General features: G+C 51.6%; 1 protein-coding gene and 1 long non-coding RNA gene across 5 annotated transcripts in view; one reads left to right on the top strand and one right to left on the bottom strand.

The window, feature by feature from the left end:
• Nucleotides 1–601: 601 nt before the first annotated feature.
• Nucleotides 602–22,295, bottom strand: part of BABAM2 (BRISC and BRCA1 A complex member 2) — a 401,610-nt gene continuing 379,916 nt past the window's right edge. For 3 of the 4 annotated variants that reach the window (XM_058682896.1, XM_058682897.1, XM_058682899.1), the window contains 2 exons: nt 3,268–3,440; nt 602–922 (listed from right to left, as the gene is read on the bottom strand). In XM_058682896.1, coding sequence (XP_058538879.1) covers nt 843–922; nt 3,268–3,440 — 253 coding nt within the window. In that variant the 3' untranslated portion in view covers nt 602–842. The remainder of the gene's footprint in view (nt 923–3,267; nt 3,441–22,295) is intronic. The other variant, XM_058682898.1, reaches the window with a different exon arrangement.
• Nucleotides 1,203–4,992, top strand: LOC131484557 (uncharacterized). The gene is made up of 2 exons (XR_009248302.1): nt 1,203–1,279; nt 4,858–4,992. It is a non-coding gene; the product is annotated as an uncharacterized LOC131484557 (long non-coding RNA).

The raw sequence follows: 22,295 nt of genomic DNA, 5'->3' as shown, positions 1-22,295 counted from the left end.
CAATCCATAATCCATAAATATAGGAAAAACGGAACTTGCTCAGGGTATCTTCCCCAGCCGCCAGGCCTGAGCCTGGATATCACACATACGCCAGTGATGGCCCACAGCACCCAACCTTTGTCTTCCTGGTAGGATTTACACCAGGCCGCATGAGCCCAAGTAGGCCTCCTATCAGCCTAGGGAGGGGTGACGTGAGAGAGGGAAGGACGGATTCACTGGCTGATTCAGCAAACTCTGCACAGGGTGCCCACTCAGGGAGCTGGAGGGGTGGGGGTGGGGGTGCTGGGCCCAGTTGTTCCTGAGCCCCAGTCTTGGGCCTGGCTTGCTGGGTGGCTGAAACCACGCAGGGTGGTCAGATTCATTCAGGCAGCACCTTTCTCGATGGAGAACTGCCCCAAGTGGGAAATGTTGGGTGTAAAACGCACGCGCGCGCACACACACACACACACACACACACACACACACACTCGTGACACTAGTTTTAGGGACAAATAAAAGTAAAGGGGGTTTTAATGTTAAAACTTAAACAAGGTCTTGGAGACAAAGGCTTTCCTGGAATAAGGGTGTGTGCATTCGTGGTGTCTTCCTTTCCCCGGAAAAATAGTTTGTCATAATTTGTGATTTTATTTCTTCCAACTAGAAATATACTGAAGGAAACAAAGAGGGAGCAGCCGGAGGTGGGGGCCAGGTTGCCGCCGGCCAGCTTCAGTTTGGGTCCCAGGCGGGGCGTGCAAAGCCGCTGTGTGAGCAAAACGGTGCCATGAAGGCATTCCAAGCGGCTTCCAGGAAGCCGCCATATGTGCTGACACGCATGTGGACAGAGCAGTCTGGCTGGCCGCTTCTCAAGACTGGTGTTTCCTAGAGCTTTCCATTGGCAAACGCTGCCTCCTGGAACTGAGGGACAAAGGTTTTGAAATAAGCCCTGGTGGGAAAGAGGGGGAGAAAAAAGTTGTGGTTAGCACAAACAACTTGAAAAAAAGTGCAACTCAGAGCTTTCAACCTAACTCAGAACAGTTGTTATTTATTGTTCGTGCATCTGGGGTTGGATTTCCCTTCCCTGCTGATGCAAAGCCCTCTGGATTTTTCCAAGGGAGGTACACACAGTTCACTACTGTGCTATCTTGTGTGGACATTTCAAGGACCCGTATGCAGACCTTCCTGGCGGCCAGTTCCTATTAGACATCAGTGCTCAGTCTCCCTCTGCTTTTCCCGGGCCAAAGACGGGCCTGATCCCCGCGACAAGCCAGACAGTGGCCAAGTCAGCCACCCAGTCGTTTCTGTGAGCTGAAGTATAAAGAGAATTGTACTCTTCATTCAGTTGGATGAGACAAAGAGGGTCTAAGAAAATGGATTTCTAAGCGTTCCATGGTCTCCACTTATTTCCAAATACATGTGCAGTTTGGTCTACTGGAAAGAAAGCCAGGCTGGATACCAAGAGAACGTTCCTTGGTCAGTCACAGTCTGGCGACGGGATCTGGGGCAGACCGTCTGGCCTTTCTGGAACCCAGATTTGAATCTGTAGAGACAGGCTCCACGTCCTACATGGGCCCACACTGCCAGGCACGGTATGCGGTGCAAGGGGCTTCGAGGTGACCTAGACGGGGCCCCTGCCGCACAGGAGATCCCAGTTTACAGGAGAAGACAAACACATAAACAGTGCCAGCCGAGGCGGTAAGGGCTCCTGTGGAGGCACCGTGAGGCACCAGGCTCGCACCGTCAGTGACGTTGGAGAGGGAGTAGGCATTAGGAGTATTCTAGGCAAGAAACAGCCAGAGCAGGGACGGGGGGCAAGGCGTGGCTTGCTGTGAGCTGGGAAACTCAAAGCTCTGCCATAAGACAAAAGGTGAGGTAGGAAGTGGAGGGGCGGGGTAGGCGCCCTCGGCCCCTGGTCACCCAGGCTTGCCTCCTACTTCTCTCTCCCCACCCCCGGCTCACATGAGGGCAGGGTAGTCACACCTTACTTATCCAGAGCGGCTCATTCAGAATCACAACATGAACTAGGACGGGCCACCGAGAGGCCCTGTCGCTACCAGTACCACAAAGGCCGCAAACAGGGCTCCCACGGTGCAGGGGTGAGTGGCCCTCCACGATTCAACAGGCCCTGGGGTCCCACAGTGCAGTTACAACGACACCCGACTGCCCTCCTGCTGCCCCAATACCAAGTCAACTGAAACTTCTTTCCAATGTCGCCACTGTGTCTGGCTTTTGCAGGCCTGGCCTCCGCGGCCTCAGCGTGGCCTTTATGTGCTGCCTCCTCTCTCAGGAAGCTCTTCTCCGGCGTGACATCCCACATCCTAGGTCTCCTACCTCCCTTCTCCTTGCCGCGCTCCCCGGATGAGCTCTCTCACCGGGACCCTCCCATCTTGGCCCCCCCCCCGCCCCCTCACCGCCCCAGCCCCTCACACCCCATTCTCAGCCTCAGCCTCCTTAGCACAGAAGCACGCAATCTGGGCCCCTCCGCCCTCATTTCCCTCCCAGACTTCCGGCCCCACGTTCCAGCCACCTGCGGGACACTGCGATCTGGATGTCTCTGTAATTCAAACCAGTGTGCTCCGAACGAAGGGCTCCCCGATATTAGGTCTTTGAACTTGCTTTGGCCCATCTGTGCTTCCGTAACAGAACCCTGTTTCCACGGCTCCCATGGCTCCCTAAAGCCCTGCGGTGAATTCATCCTGATGTTCTTCCTCCTCCTCCACAACGTCCCTCCGTCCTTTGTGACACCCCCTGGCTCCAGGTCTTACTACCTTTCAACAGAGCTGCTGCACAAGGCTGTTTCTCCCCCCGGGCACGGGCTTGCTTCACCCTTCTGCTGCAAGTAGAGACCTTTTCTTCGAGTGCGCATCCCTGTCGCTACCCCAACCACGACCCTGCATGTTCCCCGGACTTGCAGCCTGGCACTCCACGATTGTCACTATCTGGCTCCGACATGTTAAAAAAGCTGTGTTTGCCCTTCCATTCTGGGGCGCATGCACCCCTCCCCTGGGAAGCTAAGAAAGCTAAGGATCCTCTTCCAGAAAAATTGCAGGTATGCCCTCCAGCCTCCTGGAATTGGGGGAGGTCACAGACTCCCCGACGCCCACGCATGGCCCAGGATGCAAGCCCCCCCCGCTCCAATCTGGCCCCCTGCTCTTCCTCACACATGCCATTTTCCACCTCTGGGCTTTACTCGTGCTCAGGTCAAATGTCAAGTCCTCCCTGGCTACCAAGAGGTTCTCTCCCTTTGCGCTTCTCCCAGCATCTGTCACGTACGCTACATGTCATACTTGCCGGGCTGCGCGGTGGGCCCTGGAAAGCAGGGAGCACATCTTTCAGTGACCCCACAGGCCATCCCGTCGACAGCATCCTCAGCTGGCCCCTCAGCGAGACCTTCACGGCTGCAATTAAGGTAACTACGGATGGCCACCGGGTTGCAGGAGGTGTTAACGCATGTCCATTGCACGCTGTTCGAGAAGGTGAGAGAGTAGCCTCAGAAGGCAGACAAATGTGACACGCAGGCACCGAAGAAGAGACTGCAGTCCGTTCTCAGACTTCCAATTACGCCAACACTTTGAAGGATAGAGCAGCCTCCTCCATCCACATCCTGCTTAACACGGGCCTGAGCCGGCCACGCTGTCACCGTCTCTGGGACCCGTGACCTCAAAGCCCTTTCCTGCCAGTTGCACCACCACAGTTGTCCTGATGGACAGGAGGGGCTGCGTGGGGTCCAGAGAGCCACAGACCTAGAGCGAGGCTGGCAGGGCATGCGAGGCCCTGGGCTGTGCCTCCCACCGCGAGCAGGGGTGACGGGTCCAACCCCACGTGACGCTTGCACGGGACAGTGTAGGAAGGGATCTTGTCAACTGTCTGCAGCCACCCAGTGTGTGGGCCACTCCTTCCCCACCCATGTTTCATTTGCTGCTGTTCGCCCAGCGACATGCATGTGTTCACTGGAGGACAGCCTGGTGGCCCATCCTTGACAGTCAGCGATTGACAGGCTGCTGCCGACGTCCACTGTACTTGCTTTGCTGCCTGAGGTGTCCTGTGGAGCACAGCCAACCCCAGAACCACTGGGCAGGGTGGTGCCCCCTCCCCAAGTTACGAGTCGGCCCCCCGAAAGGCACCCGATGAGTGGATGACACTGGCTGGGCCTGGGGCCCGCCCCCTCCCTCCCTCTCGCTTCAGGTCCAGAGTCCCACGGGTCCCCAAACAAATCTGATTGGCTGTTCTTCCTCGGAAACTTCTGGGGTAGGGGCTGCAACACTACCAGCTCCTTAGACCAAAAGGTCTTGGCAAGAGGGAGCAAGCTTTAGAGTTAAGTTCTTTCCTTCTTCAGAAAGTTCTAAAGTTTCCTGTTCTGTCCTGGGCTTTCCCTCCAGGGCGAGCTGTGTGACGAGAAGGGGAAGCAGTGTGGAGAAGGGCTATTTAAAGGCATGAGGCTGCCGGCTGTTGTCAGCGGGCGCTGCCCCACTGGGCTCCTCACGAAGCCAGTTCAGGGAGAGGGAGGAGGAGGAAGGGGAAAATGACAACTGGCTCCCACCCATTTATAGATTTATTTTTTTTAAAGTGCTGTTTTCATTTATTTCACTTCTTATCAGAGAAAATGGAGAAGTGCCCAGGGTATAGCCTGCCAAAGGCACTAGTCATCTATCACCTTTTGAAAAACTCTTTGACCCAAAGACAAAACGTATGGCACGCTTTAAAGTGTAAGTGTGCGGCAGGGGAGGGGAGGGGAGGTCTCCTTGCCTCCGCGCTAACTGGCCGGGAGGACCCGTGGGGAGAGAGGCCTTGAGTCAGTCAAACTCATCATTTCTATTCACGCTGGAAGGGAATTTATTTTTAGACCAAATTCGAGCTGAATATGCCTTAGGACAAAGTAAGGTTCTGACCTTCACTGGTCTCAGTCCCTCTGCTCCGGGTTTTATAAAATCACAGCTCAGTCCAATCCCAGAGTCTCAAGTAGGAAGAATGAAGCTTGAAGAACGGACCCCAGGCTGCGGCTGGGTAGGTTTTCCATGAATTCAGAGCAGGAGTGGCTACCGGCCAGGCCTCGGCTCCCGGGCCCGACAGGGAGTGCGGCAGACAGACCCCTCGGTCCAGGAGTCAGGGAACGGGCGCTCGGCAGGAAATCTCTTCCCTTCTCGAGGAGTCAGATCCTTCATCTACAGAGCAGAGCCCTGTAGGCCGTGGGCTGTGAAGGCTGCGGGGGTGAGTGTCGTGTGCGCTCCGGAGCCAGCACACCTGGGCTCGAGGGCCGACGCTGCTCTTTACTGGCTCTATCGCTTGGGCAAGTGACTCACCTCTCCGGCTTTAATTTCTTCAACTACAAAAGCGGAAAAATAACCTTCAATTGCCTTAAAGGGTAATCCTCATGAGGGTTCAATGAGATGGCCCAAGTGAGCACTTGGGGCCTGGTGCCTGGCGTCACAGATGATCAGTAGATGTCAATGGTTACCGTGGGGACGGAGCTGGGTCTGAGGGGAGAGGCTCTGAGTCTGTGGGGGCAGCAGAAGAGGGAGCCCCTGTGTGGAAGAAGAGGACATAGGGTCCTTGCCCTCGGTTCATCCTTTCTGTCACGGCTTGTTGGATGATCTCTCGCTTATCACATTGAGCGGGGCAGTCGGAGGGACAGAGATGGCCAGTCTCGGGGGGGTGGGGGGGGACACCCAGCCAAACTTTTCGGGACACAGCGCATCTCTTAAAATCCAGTCCGGAGGTGCCAGCGGCACGCTTGGGTTATCTAAGGATGGGCTGTGCGGTCACAGCCACCGGCACCCTCTTTGTCTTCTGCCCAAGCTGCTGGCTGTGTTCCTGTGTGTAGCTCTGGTCAAAGGCTTGGTCAGGGAGGAAGCTGCAGCCGTGAACTAGAGGGATGTTTAAGAATCACAGGGCTCTGGCGGCCCGTGATGGGGGCGCCCAAGTTGGCTGGGTCCCCACACAGGCCTTCTGTTCAGGTCACCAGGTATCGTAAGGGGTAGTCCGTGGGTCAGGTGGAAGGAGTACCGAACCACGGAGACATAGGTTCTAGTGCAGGCCTTGGCTTGTTGTGTCATCCGGAACCGGGACTCAGTGTCCTCACCCGGAACAGGAAGATTTATACCTGATGGTCTCTTAGTGCCACCTACTTATGGTTCTGAAACGCCCACGTGACCTTGAGCAAGCCATTTAACTTCTTTGTGTCTTAATTCTTCACCCGTTCAGTGAGGGCCCCAGCCAAGCCCAGGGCCCAGCGTGTCATAGGCGGTGGCAGTGCGGAAAGGCGGTAGTGGTGGCTGTTACCATCTGCGGCGCCTTTTCACAAACAAGACAGGGTCAGCGATGAACACTGCAGGGCCCTGAGGAGACGTTTAGTGGCACCACAGGCAGCGCACGACAGGGACGGAAGACCAGTTCCCCAGCCGTCCCTGTGCCGTCCCGAGGGGAGGCTCCACAGCAGGTTGTTAATAACCGGCGTGTTCTGGGGAAGGGGTTCTGGAAAGTTATGACAGGGACCATTAGGGAAATCTGCAGACGCCTTCGGGTGAAGGCATTTAGGAACTGTGTCCAAAAAGGGCTCATCTATAGGGGTTTTCCCTACGGGAATTGCAGTTCTGTATTTATTCAATGGATATTTTCAAACGAATAAAAATCCACATTTGAACATGTGAACTGATATGGCTTTAAGAAAATTATAACAGAAACAGAAAACAAGGCCCAAACGGGTTGGGGACTCTGGCGAAGGGGAAGGGGCCCCGTGGAGCGGGTGAAGCATGGCTATCAGTGTGGCAGGAAGCCCCACTCTCTGTCTGCAGGCAGGAAAACGCAGGCTTAGTGAGTTCACGTGCCCAGTGGTGCCCTGATCCTGGTGCCACTGGGGCACATCTTCCCACAGGCAGGAGACCCTGGGGTCTTGCTGCCTTCAGCCTTGCTTACTTGGGACTTTGTATTGTATAAAAGCCTAAACGATTATCTTCTTCCAAAACAGGGCTTGGTAGTCTCTTTTTGGAATTCGAAAATCTTTTTTCTCTGGGCAATCATGAGATGAGCCTTAGGATGTCTGCCAGAGTCAGGCCAACGTGGTGGTGGAGAGGGGCGGGGTGGGAGAAGTGGTTTGGGGACACGACCCTCGTTGTCAGGAAATCAAGGAAATATAAATCAAGTCAGAATGCATTTTTGCAAAGAGAGGCAAGTTCCAAAACATCTAAGGCCCATTTCTTTCCCCACTTTTCTGCTGCAGCTGTGACTTCAACTGGCACATGTTTTTAATCAGTCATATGAAAACCGATTGTGGTCTGAAAATCAAAGCAGTCCTGTAAATAGTGAGACAAAGTCCTGCTAATCATTTCTCGTGGTCTTGCCTGGTCCTCATTGTCCTGGACGGGCCACTGTAAATACTGACTCATCTGAGGTTACTCTCCTCGTGTCAGAGGAGTCAACCTTAAAATAGGATCTCTACAAAGAGACCTGCGTCTACTCCAATGCCCTTCATCCCAAACCCTCCAAAGGCCCCTGTGAAGTCTGCCCATCCGACTCTGGGCGCCTTGGTGGGCAAGGGACTGGCACAATGGAAGCTTATTTTGTAGCTGCGCCCCAGGCGATGTCCGCCTGGCTCTCTGGCGTGGGCTCTAGGAACAAACAAGTGGTTGTAACTGGTTCACACAATCTCCCTAAATGTGTCGATCCTTGAGCACGGCTGCTTCATTTTTAGGGGGTCTGAACTTGCAAAACAAGAAAATCAACACGCTTGAGATGCAAAGGCTTGATATCTTGCTGGGAACACAGCATCATGAGCTCACAGTTTCGGGCGGCAGCCCCCACCCCCAGCTGGAAGCAATCTCCCCTCCGCTGGATTCCACGGCACACCGGGCCTCCAACCTCAGGCCCAGCCATGGTCTGACTCGAGTCTGGAATGTTTAGATTGGTGTCTAGACGATGTCTTGTGCAGCTCAGGCTCCTCGCCTGTGAGACTGCCGACGGGCTGAGACTGTAGTCTCAGTATGTGTTGAATTAAATCAAATGCTGTTTTAGGAGGACTTCAACAACCAACCAACTGAGATCCATTTCTAGACATCAAAGTATTGGGATGGAATCTGGCTCCTTCTAAATCACAGGGTATTTTTAAATGCTTACTAAAATGATCAAAATTACCTAGTGGTTCTCTCTCCTTCTGAGGCCCTCCAAGGAGGCCCTCTGGAGCCTGGCCAGTTCCTTTGGGCTACAGAAGCTTGCAGCCAGCTTCTGCAACTGCAGGAGTGAGGCCTTGTCCCCAGGGCTGCAGGTATCTCTGCCCCCTGGGAACCCTCTGGCACAGTGCATGAGAAGGCGGCCAAGGAGGACAGCAGAGGTCAGCTGGCCAAACGAGAGGGAGGGACGGGTAGTCCTTATGGGCTCCTGACCCTCCCCCAGCCACAGGGCTCCCATCCTCCACTGGGCCCCATCTCTGGGGGCACACATCCGTCACATTCCAACCGTTCTTCCATAGCCACCACACACTCCTCGACGGCAAGACGGTCATATTCAACCGCCTTTTGGCATCCCAGGTTTGGTGTGGGGCTCAACACACAGCAATGCAATAAATATTTCTAACGAACGTAGACATTTGGCTTAAAGACGTACTTTAGAATTAGAACATTTTGGAACAAAAGGAAATCTCAGAGGTCATATAGTCCAATCACTACAGGGAAGGGAAAACTGAGAGCCGGAGAAAATGGTGGCTCCTCTAACACAGTACACGACAGTCATGGCTGTTAGTACAGGTTTTCTCTGTAAGTCTCTGGACAGCAGAATTTAGGGATGGTTCGTCCTTACTGCCCAGTGGTGCTCACCTTCCTGCGGGCCTCACAGCAAGTGAATGCTAACTTGGTGCATGAGTGAATGAAGTGCCCACGGCCAGCTGGAGGCCCTGGAGCTAAGGGGCAGTGCTCACATTCCTCTCAGCCTGATGCTGTTTGCATCCTGAACCTATTCGATGAGAGGCTGGGAGGAGGGGGTACCTTGTGGCCACTGAGAAAGGCCTGGGCCCCTGGGTGGGGAGGGGGCTGAGAGGAAGGGGTGCACCTGGCTGGGCTGAAGCCGGACAGCGGGTGTCGGGGCGGTGGGGGGGGGGGGGGGCCTAGGGAGTGTGGCACTGCCTGGGGACCCAGAGCAGAGCCACAGTCCTGTGCTCATCCTGTTTCCCTCACTGTGCCTCAGATGGCAGGTGCCTCGGCGGCGGGCACCGGTCTTCTGCTCCCTCTGCCCAGGGCTGCACGAATAGAAGCTGAGCGCTGCTCCCACGGATGGCTGTGTGGATGCCCGTGAAGGGTGTCGGGATCCCTCCACAGGCCTGGCCAGGACGAGAGCTACTCCTACGCTCACCTGTGCTGGGGAGACGCTGACCGCCCATCTGATGGCAGTGAGTCACTGCCAAAGTCACGGATTACTCTCCCCTTCTTAGTCAGCAAAGGGGGAAAAACCAAAGGATAGACCTCAAAGAGGAAGTGCTCAGGGTCCCAGCCGAGCTGGCCATGCGGAGTGGGAGTGTGTGTCCGAGGCCCCAAGTCACACTCCAGTGGGGATTGTGCCTCAAGGCTCCCGCTCAGCACTGCCAGGCATCAGCCTCCGCAGGAGAGTGCCAGACCCCCACAGTGCCAGGGAAACACTTAGGAGATTGACTCTTTGGGGCATAAACAATCCTGTCCTCCCTAGAGAGTCTCCCTGGAGCTTTAAAGTGGTGTTTGCCTGGCTGTGAATTTGGGTTCTCCACTTAGACTCGGCATCTGGAGGCTGCAGCTCATGTCTTCCGTGGATGCCCGGGCCCCTGCCTGCTGCTTCTGGGCCCAGCTTTTCATCACTCCAGCTCTCTGAGTATTCGCCGCACCGCCCCCCCCCCCCCCCCAAGCTGGGTGTTCACAGGTACCCCTTGCAGACCGAGAGGAGGGGCAGCAAGGATGGCCAGGGTCCCTCTTCTTTCTATTCTAATCCCCCTGCCTGGCAGCTGAAATAAGATCCGCAGACATCTGGCTCTCGGGGCTCACAGATGGGAGAGCAGCGATTCCAAAGGAAGGAACTATTCAATGGGAGAGGCTGCCCGAGGCCCACCCTCCCTGCTGGGCTCCGGGGGCCTTGACAGAAACTTCAGGTGGGCCATGCTGGGCTGGGAGCGTAGCGAACTTCTCCAGCAGGCTGGCAGGAGGCAGAACCGTGGCAGGCGGGGAGCCTTATGGGTCCTCTCAGTCATTCTGAGGGGCACCGCGGAGGGTGGGGGGGAGCACGGGGGAGGAGCCCACCTGCTCCGTAGGGCTCTTTGCACCCTGCACCAAGCCCGGGGCCCTGTGCATGCTGTGCACGGGCAGCTCTGGCCCTGTGTGCCAGCTACAGAGAGCCAGGGCTGGAAGGAAATGAAGGACACACAACGTGGGTAAATGAGATCCACACGTGGTATCAAATGGGCTGGTTCAAATGATTGGTATCACGGTTGCAGTGCGTTTTGAAATCAATTTAGTGGGTCCCAAGCAGCATTAACGTGAAACAAAATAAAGTCAGAGTGTATCACATGTGGCGAGGGGAAACAGTTTTTCACGAAACTTTTGTTTTAGTTATAGAGACAGAATTAGGTTATAAAATAAATATCTTCCCGTGGATTGCGGTTAAAAAGAAAAACAAAAACAAAAAACCTGGAAGCCATAAGTATTAAAGGAGGGAGGGTGCCTGCTACGTGCTAGACTTCATGCTATTTGTTTCCATCTATATTATTTTACGTTTAACTTCTCCTGATGGGCCTACTGCCGGGGAGGTATTATTATCTCTGTTTCTGCCAATGAGAAATCTATGATTCAGAGACGCAAAGCAGCTTTCTAAGATCACGCAGGTAACTGGTGGCAATGCTATTTATAAATCCAGAGCTGCTAGCTGCTGGACTCCAAAGGACACGTTTTCTCCACACCGCCATGGTTCCCAGAGGAGAGAGAGCTGGAGATGGCGTGTGGAGGCCGGGGCCCTACCTCTGGGGCTGCCGTGTGACACCGAGTCACTCGGACTCCTCTTCGCGTTCGGGGATTTCTCCAGTGCTCTGCTTTGGCGATCCTCCCCTCCCAAGCACCAGGTTAGCTACATTTGGGTCTCCTCCATTAGCACCGAACGGCCGACAGCCCAGGAATGAATTCAGAGAGTTACTTACTGCCAGCTCACGTTCGTTCTTACAAACCCCTGCTAAATGGCCCTCCCTCTTGTAGGTTTATGTGTCTAGAGGTGTTGACTGGTATCTTTAGTCCCCCTCTAGGGACCTGCATCGGGTGGCTTTTCAGTAGAATCATGACTGCAATGACAAGGGACAAAGGGATGAGCTTGGCCTCCCTCTCGTTTGTCCCTCGGGTTCCCGGAAGTACTAAAGCACCTGCGTGAAGAATGAGGCCTACTCTGAATGTCCGCGAGAAGGAAAAGAAAGTACGGGGAGGACATGTGCAATCTACCCAGGTGCACATAAGAGGCATCATAAATGTTCTCCAAATAATGAGCCCCAGAAGAGCAGAGGGCAGAAGGTCCTTTAATAGTGAGGTCATTTGGGATCTTAAAATCTCCAGGGTTGTTGAGAAGTACGATGTCTGGAAAGTGCTATAAAATGGGAGGTATTATTATCTTGACATAATTGAGCTGTAGACTAGGAATGGGGAGGCCTGAAGTGTGATCCTGGCTCTGCTTCTTACTGGCTATGCGACTTGGGATGGGCCACCTCACCTCTCCGCACCCCACACTGCCTCATCTGGAAAGTGAAGGGATGGCTTCTGAGTTCGCTTCCAGGTCTAAAACACTACTATCCACTCATTATTATTATTATTATTATTGTTGTTGTTGTTATTATTATTATTACTTTGGTAGCAATCCAACCACTTTAGCCAGAGACAGTGGCTTACGTGGAAACAGTAATTAATGAATGACCTCTCCCTGTGCTTTGCTAGAGGGGTTCTCTCAAAGCCTTAATAAGTATTGTCAGGGATATCACACATGTCTGAGGTTTCTAGATCTCGCCCTTTGTCTCTAGATCTGACATAGGACCCCAACATTGGGTGGCCAGCATCTATCCTGGCCACCTTCCTTCCATCCTTCAGACCAGTAGACAAGCAAACACTCACTGGGTCATGGATAGCTCCTGCTCTAGTAACAGGCCGGATCCTGCGGCGATCAGGGAATGAATCTGAGCAGGGCCCTGGCCCTCGGAGGTACACAGACACTTGACTCTTAGAGCAGAGAGCTGCATGCTAATTCTGGTCAGGGTTGGATGGCTTCACTTTCGCAGTCATGGGCCAAGCCCTCCTTGACCTGCTTCTCCTCACTGCTAGCGCTCTGGAGCAACCAGAGCAAACGTTCTGCGGGGAGTTTGCTTTCTTTTCTTCTCAGAGCTATACCAGGGCATTAGCCAGCAGGCCAGACGTCTAGCACCTTTAATGACAATAATAAGAATTTGCATTTATATAAGGTCTTTCATCGGGGAATCTTAAAGTGTATCACAAACAATAATTAATTCCCCTTTGCAACTCTGGGAGCCAGTTAAGTAGGAGTGCATTTGCTTTGCAGGTAAAGGGAACTTTCCTGGACCCTGCAACATGCTGGAGCCCTCCCTTCCTACCCAAACCTACCCACCTGCCCTCAAGGCCTGGCATAAGCATCAGGCCCTCCACAAAGCCTGCTGCTGCCACCCCCAGCCACGGCATGTGCCGGTCTCTAAAGCTCCAACTGTGGAGCCGCTCATTCGGTACTAACCAGAGACACAGTGGAGGAGATCTTAGGATCCTGCGCAAGGCAGGGCTTGCCTTAACAGTACTTCTGAGGGGGTGACCCTCTAGTGCTGGCCTGAATACCTTTCATGAGGGAGAGCACATTACCTAAAGGCATGTCTAATAGTTACAGTGTTTTGCCTTATTCTAAACTGAAATCTACCCCCTGGGAACCCCCGCCCATGGGTGCTACTTGTGTCTTCTGGAACAAAACACCCTACCTAAACTGTGTTGGGGTTGTAGGTTGATGTCTTTTGTAGCCATGTCATTGTCTGCCTCTGCGATCACTCTCAGGGGGAGGAGATGTTTGAGGCCTTGTGAACTGAATGGTGGGGGCAGCCGAGGCCTCCACCACGTGCCCCAGGCCCCAAGGCCAGGCTGCCTTCCTGAGCACTGTGGGCAGGAGTTCTCTGGTGTTGCTGGCTCTGGAGCCCTGGGTCTGCTCAGCTTTGAACGCAGCCTTGTAGATTCCCTATCCTTCTGACGATCCACCCCACCTGGATGCCTCTGTGTTCATTTTTGGGAGCTGTACCTCAGTAACACAGAAATACTCTCATTTTCTGTTAAATGCTTGACCATCAACAAAGGTCCTTTTTTCCTACACCTATTAAGTCTAGGAAATAACTGCCAATTGCAGGGACTGGTTTTTGGAAACCAAGCCAAACAGTAACCTCACTAGTTCTGTTTTGTTTTGTTTTTTTACCAATTCTTTATCAGAATAAATAGCTGGTGCTAAACTTGAGAAAAGGACGCCTCAGTTGCTGAGCTGGTAACCTACGTAAGGACAAAAGTTCCATGATCTCCCTCCCCTCCAAGGTGTTAGAGGCAAGACAGGCCTCAGGATGGAGGCCAATGGAATCCTTTGCTAAGTTTATTTCCAAAAGCTAGATCCCCTAGGGAAATCAACAACTCCCTTGAGTGATTTCTGGGTCCTTGCTGGTAGCTTTATGCCTGAAAAGACACCCACCCTCCCTTTGCCAAGAGTACGTTGTTTGGGTGAGAGTTGCCTCCTGGGGCCTTACCATTGAAGGAATCCTGAGCAGGCATCAAAGGCTATTGTTTTCCTAAAACCTGTGCCCTTGTGAACATGAGGTTTTGGCCTGTGGTCATAGAGCCTCACCCTGCTTTGCTTTCACACGAGTCCCACTTTCTGGCCTAGAAGCAAGAGTGACCATTTTTGGCTAGGATCTGGCCTGAGTCATTGATCTGGGGGATATTTGGAAGAAGGAAAATCAGAGAGGTTAGAGAGGGAACAGGCTGGTCTCATTCTGTGGCAAGAAGAGCACTCTGCAACCACTCTTACTGCCCAGAGGGAAGAGGTGGATTTTGGAGTCAGAACTGAGTTTAAATATGCATCTGTCACTTAGTACCTGTGTGTCTCTGGGGAAGCTACTTAACCATCCTGGGTCTCCATGGAGTTCCCATAGGACTCACGTGGCTGTCGTGAGGAACCCGTGCCAGGCACGTGGTAAGAACTCAAACCATGTTAGTTTCCTTTCCGCCTGCCCTCTGCTCCCACCACACGGCTGCATGAACACACTCTAGGCAACTCCTGCTTCACTTTAATTCAAGAAACATCGATAGGGGCTCCTGGGTGGCTCAGTCGGTTAAGCGTCTGACTTTGGCTCAGGTCATGATCTCGCGGTTTTTGAGTTCGAGCCCCGCGTCGGGCTCTGTGCCAACAGCACAAGGCCTGGAGCCTCCTTCAGATTCTGTGTCTCCTCCTCTCTCCACCCCTCCCATGCTCATGCTCTGTCTCTCAATAGTAAATGTTAAAAAAATAAAAATAAAAAAAAAAGAAACATCGATGGAACAGCTTCTGTTTATAAGAGGGTCTGGAATACCTGGGACTATTGACTACATAGTGCCTGTACCTAGTAGGCATTTAATATTTGTTGAATAAATGAATGAACTAACTTGATACTTGGTATTTTCTAGTTTATAATATGCTTTTAAAATAACCTCATTTTGGGCGCCTGGGTGGTTCAGTCGGTTAAGTGTCTGACTCTTGATTTCGGCTCAGGTCACGATCTTGTGGTTTGTGGGATTGAGCCCCGCGTCAGGATCTGCGCTGACCTGCTTGGGATTCTCCCCCTCTCTGCCCAGCCCTGCTCACTCTGTCCTTCTCTCAAAACTAACTAAATGAACATTAAAAAAAAACAACAACCCTTCATTTTAATGCAAGCAACAATCAAGTGTATGAAAATAGATACCACTGCTCTCCTGCCACTGGATACATGAAGAAACAGACTTGGAGAGAACAGGTAGCTGGCCCAAGGTCAGCTGTGTGGTCAAGGCAGAGGGGGATGTGGACACAAGCTAGTGCCCTGTGGCAGCGCAGTGCTTTCCCTGGGAGGTCTCCTGCGCTTTGTGTGCCCACAGGCTTGGAGCAGGATGGCCACGGCTCTGAGGCACTCACAGTCCACTGGAAGGGCCCTATGTTTACCCACAGCATCTGTAGCGAAAAGTGAAGGGCATCATCGTGTGCCTGGTGATTTGAAGCAGTATGTTTTAAAAATCAAAACCATTTGCTAACTGCCAGCTTTCTTCCTCTCAGTTCCCAGGCCTCTGGTCCCAAGGTAACTACAGGGCCCTTCCCCAGTGCCGGCTTCACTGGACTACCCTTCCCCACGAGGAGTGGTGGCACTGATGCCCACATCCCACCCTTTTCCTCCCTAGGGCATCTTTCTAGGGCACAGAGAGAAGTGCCCTTGTACGCAGGCCTCTGTTCCTTAGCACGGTGCTCTGCACGCTTTAGGGGCTCAGAACACTGACAAACTACATTTCCTCTTGTTCCCAGTGGACTTTCAGAACCAAGAAAGAGGACAGGAAGTAGATATTAAGTTCTTGGCTACTGTGGGCTCCCAGCCTCTCTTTCTTCCCAATCCTCCAGCCTCCAAACTGCTGGGGGCCGCTGCTAGATATGAAATGAAAAAGGTAGGTTAGGAATCTTTCAAAATTTGCCCACACAGCTGGCCCAAATGCAATTCCCACTGTGAGCTGAGAGCTGGAAATCATATCTGACCACAAAGCCGTCTCACCCATGGGGAGTTCATAACAGCCTACTGAAAACCACTCTGACAGCACACCCTCTGCAGGAGGGGTGTCCCGGAACGGCGTCACCGCGCACACTGGGCAACGCGTAACCCAATGCCTCGGGAGTGAGGTCAGCTCCCACCACTGTGAGCTTGTCTATTCTGGACCGCCTCACCCATTTGTGCTGCTAGCGTATCACCTGTGAGCTATAGCTCTGGAAAATCATGTGCATTCCTGAAGTTGACGGCCAGTTTCGGGTCAGAAATTGCCAAAGAAGAGCCAGGACGTGGGCTCTCCAAAAGCAGCGCCTAACATAGATCAGGGTCTCTGGTGTCTGTTGGGAGGAGACCAAGTCTTAGTGCTTCTGGCCGTGGGGCGCCCCTCTGCCAGCCCTGAGACTCTGAGCCACCCTTGGCCTGGGCACTGCTGACAGGGACAGGTATTAATGGGCAGGCTAGGGGCCAGCTGAGGCCGCTGTGGTCTCAGAAACCAACGCCAAGCAGCATGAATGTGTCACTGTCCAGCAAGGCCCCTGGGAGAAGACCCCGCAGACTTCTAGGATACCAGGGATCAGGAGTGGCTGATGCATTTGGGAGTACAGCTTCTACTCCGCACAAAGGCATCTAGCTGAGCGAGCAAGTGGGGACTGAAAGTTCACTCTTGCTCTACTTGTAAGCTGTGTGCTCCAGGGGCTATGTGCGCAGAGAAACAGACTGTTGTGGGTTTTTTTTGTTTGTTTGTTTTTAACTCAAAGCTATTAGTCGAACTCTGCTCTGAACCAATGCAAAGGGGACACCTTTTCTAGTCTGCACAAAAGTTCTTTATAGACCAGAGTGGCCCTGAGAAGAGAACCATTCATTTCTGTACTTTGGGTTCTCTCTTGTGCATCTGGCATGTGCATAGGGGATGCATGTCACTAGGACGCAAATTTTATAAATTAGGATCTTGGGGCGCCTGGGTGGCTCAGTCGGTTAAACATCCAACTCTTGATTTCGGCTCAGGTCATGATCTCACGGTTCGTGAGTTTGAGCCATGCACCAGGCTCTTTGCTGACAGCATGGAGCCTGCTTGGGATTCTCTGTCTCCCTCTCTCTCTCTGCCCCTCCCCTGCTTACGTGCTCTCTTTCTCTCAAAAATAAATCAACATAAAAAAAAGAGAATCTTGTTTGGACTGCTAATGGGGGAAGAAGATGTAGTTTTCCCCTGGTCTCTGAATTTTTTAAGGCATCTTCAGGACTCATTTCTGTTTTTCTTACCACAGCCACCAACCTACCCCACCACTCCGGGTTATTCCCACCCCATCCTACAGCTCAGACTCAGGGACAGAACATAGGTGGGTGGGTTTGGGCAGCCACACAGGCTCTCAAGGCAGTGTCTGGCTCCCTTTTCCTGTCATGGTTATCAAGTCGACGAATCTGTGTTCCTTTCCGTGGGGTACAGATGGCCCACCTTGAACCATGTCACTGAATGCAGTCAGACCTGCAGCTGGCTGTCTTTTTTCCAAAATTGGTGAACACCGTGGGTGCCAGAGACCTCAGACCAATAAGCAAACTCAGACGTACAGCAAAATAAACTGTAAAAATAAACAGAGTAAGTCCCCACCTGTTGTAGATTTCAACAATCTCAAAACATGCTTTTAACTACTACAGGGAAGAGAGAGTTAAGACCCTTATTAGTTACTTCAGCAGCTCATGCTATAAAAGCACTGCCTGCCACAAGTTCAAAAGTCATAGGGAGTTGGATTTGAAAACCCTAAAGATCATCTAGTCCAGGGACCAGCAAACTTTGCCTGTAAAGGGCCAGATAGTAAAAAGTTTGTTTTGTAGGCCATATACTCTGTTTCTACAATCTGCCTCTGCCCTTGTAGTGATAGGAGCCCCGGACGATATGTAAATGAATGGGTATGGCTGTGTTCCAATAAAACTTTATTTGTAAAAACAGGCAGCTGGCTGTTGTCTGCCAATTCTCGTTCTAGTCCCACCCCTGTATTTTCAGAGGAGGAGTGACGTGACTCCTTCACAGTCACAGGACCCACCCAAGACCATCCAAGACCAAGACCTGCACGGTTTGTGGGGAGGAACAGAGATGCTCCTGCAGGCCTTAGAGTCACCAGTGTGAAAGGACAAACTAGCCCCTGGGGTAACTGGAGAGTCTGACTCTCACATTTAACTCCAAAGAGGACCAAAATGCAAGTGGAAAATCACAGGTTAAAGTCTAATAGGACTGGGAAACACAACCCACATATCAAGCTCGGCTTGCAGACAGGTAACCATTGGTTATATCCTCATAAGTATATGCTGCTAAGGTTCATTCATCAGTGAGACTCAGGCACAGTTTTAAAATGTCTCTGGTGAAGGGCTGGAAAAAAAGGGAAAAAAGGACCCGTGAAGCCACTGGCACTTGTCTGTGAACAATACGAGAAGAAAACAGCATATTCATTTTTTCCAGGCAGCAGCTAGTCAAACCTCTAACAGTACATAAATGGTCAGAGAGGGCAAACCCTCTGGTCCAGGGCTTGGGAACAGGTTGTTTTGGCTGTCAAGCATTTTCAAAACAAGTTTTCTTGGTCTCATGACAGGTTGTGGCAAGAACAAGAAAATAAAAAGAGTGGAAGATCCCATGATCGCTGCTCCCAGCTTCCACGTGGGCAAGCTCAGCCTGCACGGTCAGGTTTGCTTTTAGAGTGTGCAGATAAAGCTGGTCTTAGGGCTAATACCACTTCACCAGTGACACCATTTAGTAAAGTGATTCCTCTAAGAACTCTCTGGCAGCTGGATAATCATTCTAGTCTGGGAGGAATAGGTCAAAGTCACTCTTAAGCCCAAGGGTGCTGTTCTGCTCAAACCTACGCCCTGTGTTGTTTTAAATTTCACCTCATGTTCCGTGGACAAATTATTCTTCTGAAACTGAGGTTAAAAGCCATCTGCTCTAAGGTGGATTTTTCCATCTCAACCACAGAACACTTGGCAAGGGTGGGGCAAAGAGATCAGCAAGGAGGCACCAACGGGGAGGGCCAAGATCAAACTGGCCTAAGATAGTGCCACTAACTCCCTACCAGTGGTGATCTTGCTCTTAGGGGCTTAACAAACTCTGCCTCAAGGAGAGAATGAGTCAAGCATAAAGCTAGGTATGGCAGCACCAAAGGACACACAGCCAGATGGAGACCTGGAGACGACTGTGATCAAGTACCCAGAGCAAATGTTCAACTAAACAAGTCTGCTGGGAATTTCACATCCCCTAAATTATTCCTGAAGAGCCCAGGAGCACAGACCCAGACTTAAGTTTAGACTCAAATTCTGAATATTTGTGTGACCTTGGGCTTCCTTTCCTGGGTCTTCTTTGCTTCACTTTCAAAGCCAGGCAGCTGGATTGCCTTCCAGCTCCAATGCTGTGGTCCTCAGACTCACCAGAGCAGGGAGTATTTGGTCAGTTACCATCACACCTGCCATGGCCATCTCAAGTCACACCACAAGGGACAGCTGAAGTTCCCACTTTTAGCAATGCTCCTGGAAGAAAAACTCTCTAAAAGAGGGCTTGCTCTTATTTGGTGAGACAAGTTCTCAGACCACGGAGGCGGTCTTCACTCTGCCAACTGTCCTCGAGAATGTTCTGAAGAAAGAGGGTGGGAATATGAGAAGACTGGTCCAAGACACCTTTCCCCACATCACCCCTACTCCCACCCCCAAACACACACAGGGACACCTGCCAACATTTAACATCTCTACCCAGGAAGCGACTTGAAGGCACTGCCTACAGCCTGCTGCGCAAGCCTATGCTACCCAAGAGAGAAGCCTAGAAGACCAATGAATTCCCTTTCCCCAACAAGGCACACAGCCTTCATAATCTATCAACTAGGTATAATGGCAGTATTGATCTCACAGGGTTGTTAAGAGAAGTATAGGAATTAACATATATGAAGCATTTGGAGTTATGCTGGTACAGTGTAGGCAGCCAGTACACATTTATCCTCTTCCTCCTCCTCCTCATCATCTATAAGATGATCAGAAGAAACTGCGTGATCCGCTATCATTTATGCTGAGACAACAACAGTCATGCGTTTACATGTATGTTCTTGTAAATTTCACTTTTTTTGGACGACAGGAATAATGACCATTTAAAGATGATATGCTCCTTAAAATGATCAATAATGGAAAATTCTGGTCTCCTAAATTTTGATTTTTGATTTGTAGAAGAGCGACAGAGCTTCCTGCTTTGCAATCCTGACTCATACTCAGTGTGCTAAGTAGTTAATGTCATGGGTGGCCCCACTGCCAGAATGGAATCTCAACTGGTGATGAACCGCTCCAAGATTGATCAGCAGGCTTTGAAGTTGGGGCTCTTCAAACTGGGTGTGTTGTGTGTCTCTTGTGCTTTGCACATACTCTGTATGTCATATATATAACTCCTAAGTGTTTTCCAAATGAAGTACCAGCAGTAACTTAACGGCAGAAACCACCATTACGCTGGGTTCTTACAATCATGGCTACTCTGAAGCCTGCTCTCCTGACAGCCACAGCATCTCTACCCGGAAGCCCAGCCCTGACCATCCAGGGCACACAAGGAGACACGCCCCTTTTTCTCCTCAGAAGCGACTCTGGATTAAGGGCGACCCTTGATCACTCCGGCTTCGCTTCTGCTTTCTTGGCTTCCATTTTCCATTAGGCATGACTAAGTGCCAGCAGTTCTGTCTGTCTGGGAAGATAAGAGTCACTGGAATTTTTCATCCTCTTCTCCATGTGCAGCCTTCCTGCTAGTTTGGAGGCCAAGAAGCAGCATCCATTCTTTGGCCCGCTCCATTACGACACCCCCATTCTTCTTCCGTCCACTGATTCTCGTGATACGTTTGGCCACAGGAATATTTAGTTCCCTCAAAGGTGCTCAGTGCCAGGTCTTTATCCTCCCAGAAGAACTATTTCTGCTCAAGAATACCCTGGGCTTTCTGGAGCACTTGGGTGGCTCAGTCGGTTAAGCGTCCAACTTCGGCTCAGGTCATGATCTCGTGGTTCATGAGTTTCGGCCCCACATCGGGCTCTGTGCTGACAGCTCAGAGCCTGGAGCCTGCTTTGGATTCTGTGTCTCCCTCTCTCTCTGCCCCTCCCCTGCTCACGCTCTGTCTCTCTCTCTCTCTCTCTCAAAACTAAGTAAACCTTAAAAAAAAAAAAAAAAAAAACAACCAGAAAAAGAATACCCTAGGCTTTCCCCATGGCCACAGCATCCCTCAGCCCCCAAGTGAGCCGTGAGGAAGAAGGCCAGGCCACACACAGGGCAGGTGGCTGGGTGTGTGCATGCAGGCATGCTAACCTCCAGCCCTTGATGTCACTATATGGCTCCTGTGAGCAAGGAAGCCGGAAACAGACTGAGTAAAGGTGAGAGGTCAGAGGTGGCCTGGGGCACAGCGTTCTAATCATGGTACTGTATGGTCTTGAACAACTGCTTCCGGGAAATGAGAAAGATGAACTGAGCTGCCAAGTCCATGCCCGCTGCTGTGCCAAGCGTTTTATACCAATTATTTCATTTAATTCCCAGCACAGTGGTTAATGCCTACTGTACTCAACCTTAGTTGTACGAGATGGTTTCTAAGGTTCCTTCCAAGCTCTGTGTGCCGAGACTGGTCCCCACTGTCACACCTACCTTCCTGGATACACCTGTGCTTGGCTGCCCAACTTTGCTCCACTATATTGGCAATTTTGCCAGTCTCTGAGCAGTGGTGACTGCCCCAGTATCTGCTCCTTGTTTCTGCTCACCTCTATAAATCTGCTACTTCAACAAGTCACGAGACTTATTTTCACAGGTGGCCCCCGTCCAGAATGATCTGACAACAGACAAGACAGAATCCCACTTCTGAAGAAACAAGGCCTCTGCTTGTCATTAACGATGTGCCCAGAATGGATGGTCCTGACTGTTCTTTGCTGCTTCCTTTTTTTTTTTTTTTTTCTAGAACTCATGCCTTAATGTGAAGTGATAGAAACAAGCAGCTTGGCCCTCCTGCCTTGGCTGGACTCCACATCACACGTGACAGCCCTGAGCGGCCCTGGCGGCACCTGTCAGAAACCAACATACACATCTGAACAGTCAGGCCTAATTCCCAAGAAGCTGCTTTAACTTGACATCTGAAAATGTATTACATCTAGAAGTATTTTACTGGGTGTGTGTTCAGGGCATATGCGTGCATGTTCTGCAACTGAGGTGTTCTATAAATACCAGATATGGGTTGTAGAAAAAAGCATCGCGTACAGAGCGTACTTAATTCCATTTAGTAATGTTTTCAATTTGTGTCTGACCTCTGGCAACAGAGGTGGAATTTTCTCAACATGAATAAAAAAGTATGCTAAGCACATAACTTACACACAATTTTCACTTAAAATCCCAAAAATATACTGGAACTTGGTGACCATCAGTTACCAGCCCAGTGCTTTTAGATGAGGGTACTGAGGCCAAGGTGAAGTTTCCTTCCCAAGATCACACGGGCAATTGATGAGAGTGCCCAGATCAGACCCAGGTCTCCTAGCTCCCAGGCCACTCTTTTTTTGCATGGTCTTTACTTACTGTTAC

This window comes from Neofelis nebulosa, chromosome 9 (genome assembly GCF_028018385.1).
Source record: "Neofelis nebulosa isolate mNeoNeb1 chromosome 9, mNeoNeb1.pri, whole genome shotgun sequence".
Classification (NCBI taxonomy): Eukaryota; Metazoa; Chordata; class Mammalia; order Carnivora; family Felidae; genus Neofelis; species Neofelis nebulosa.
The sequence above is the reverse complement of the archived record's forward strand: the minus strand, read 5'-3'. Positions and strand labels throughout refer to the sequence as shown.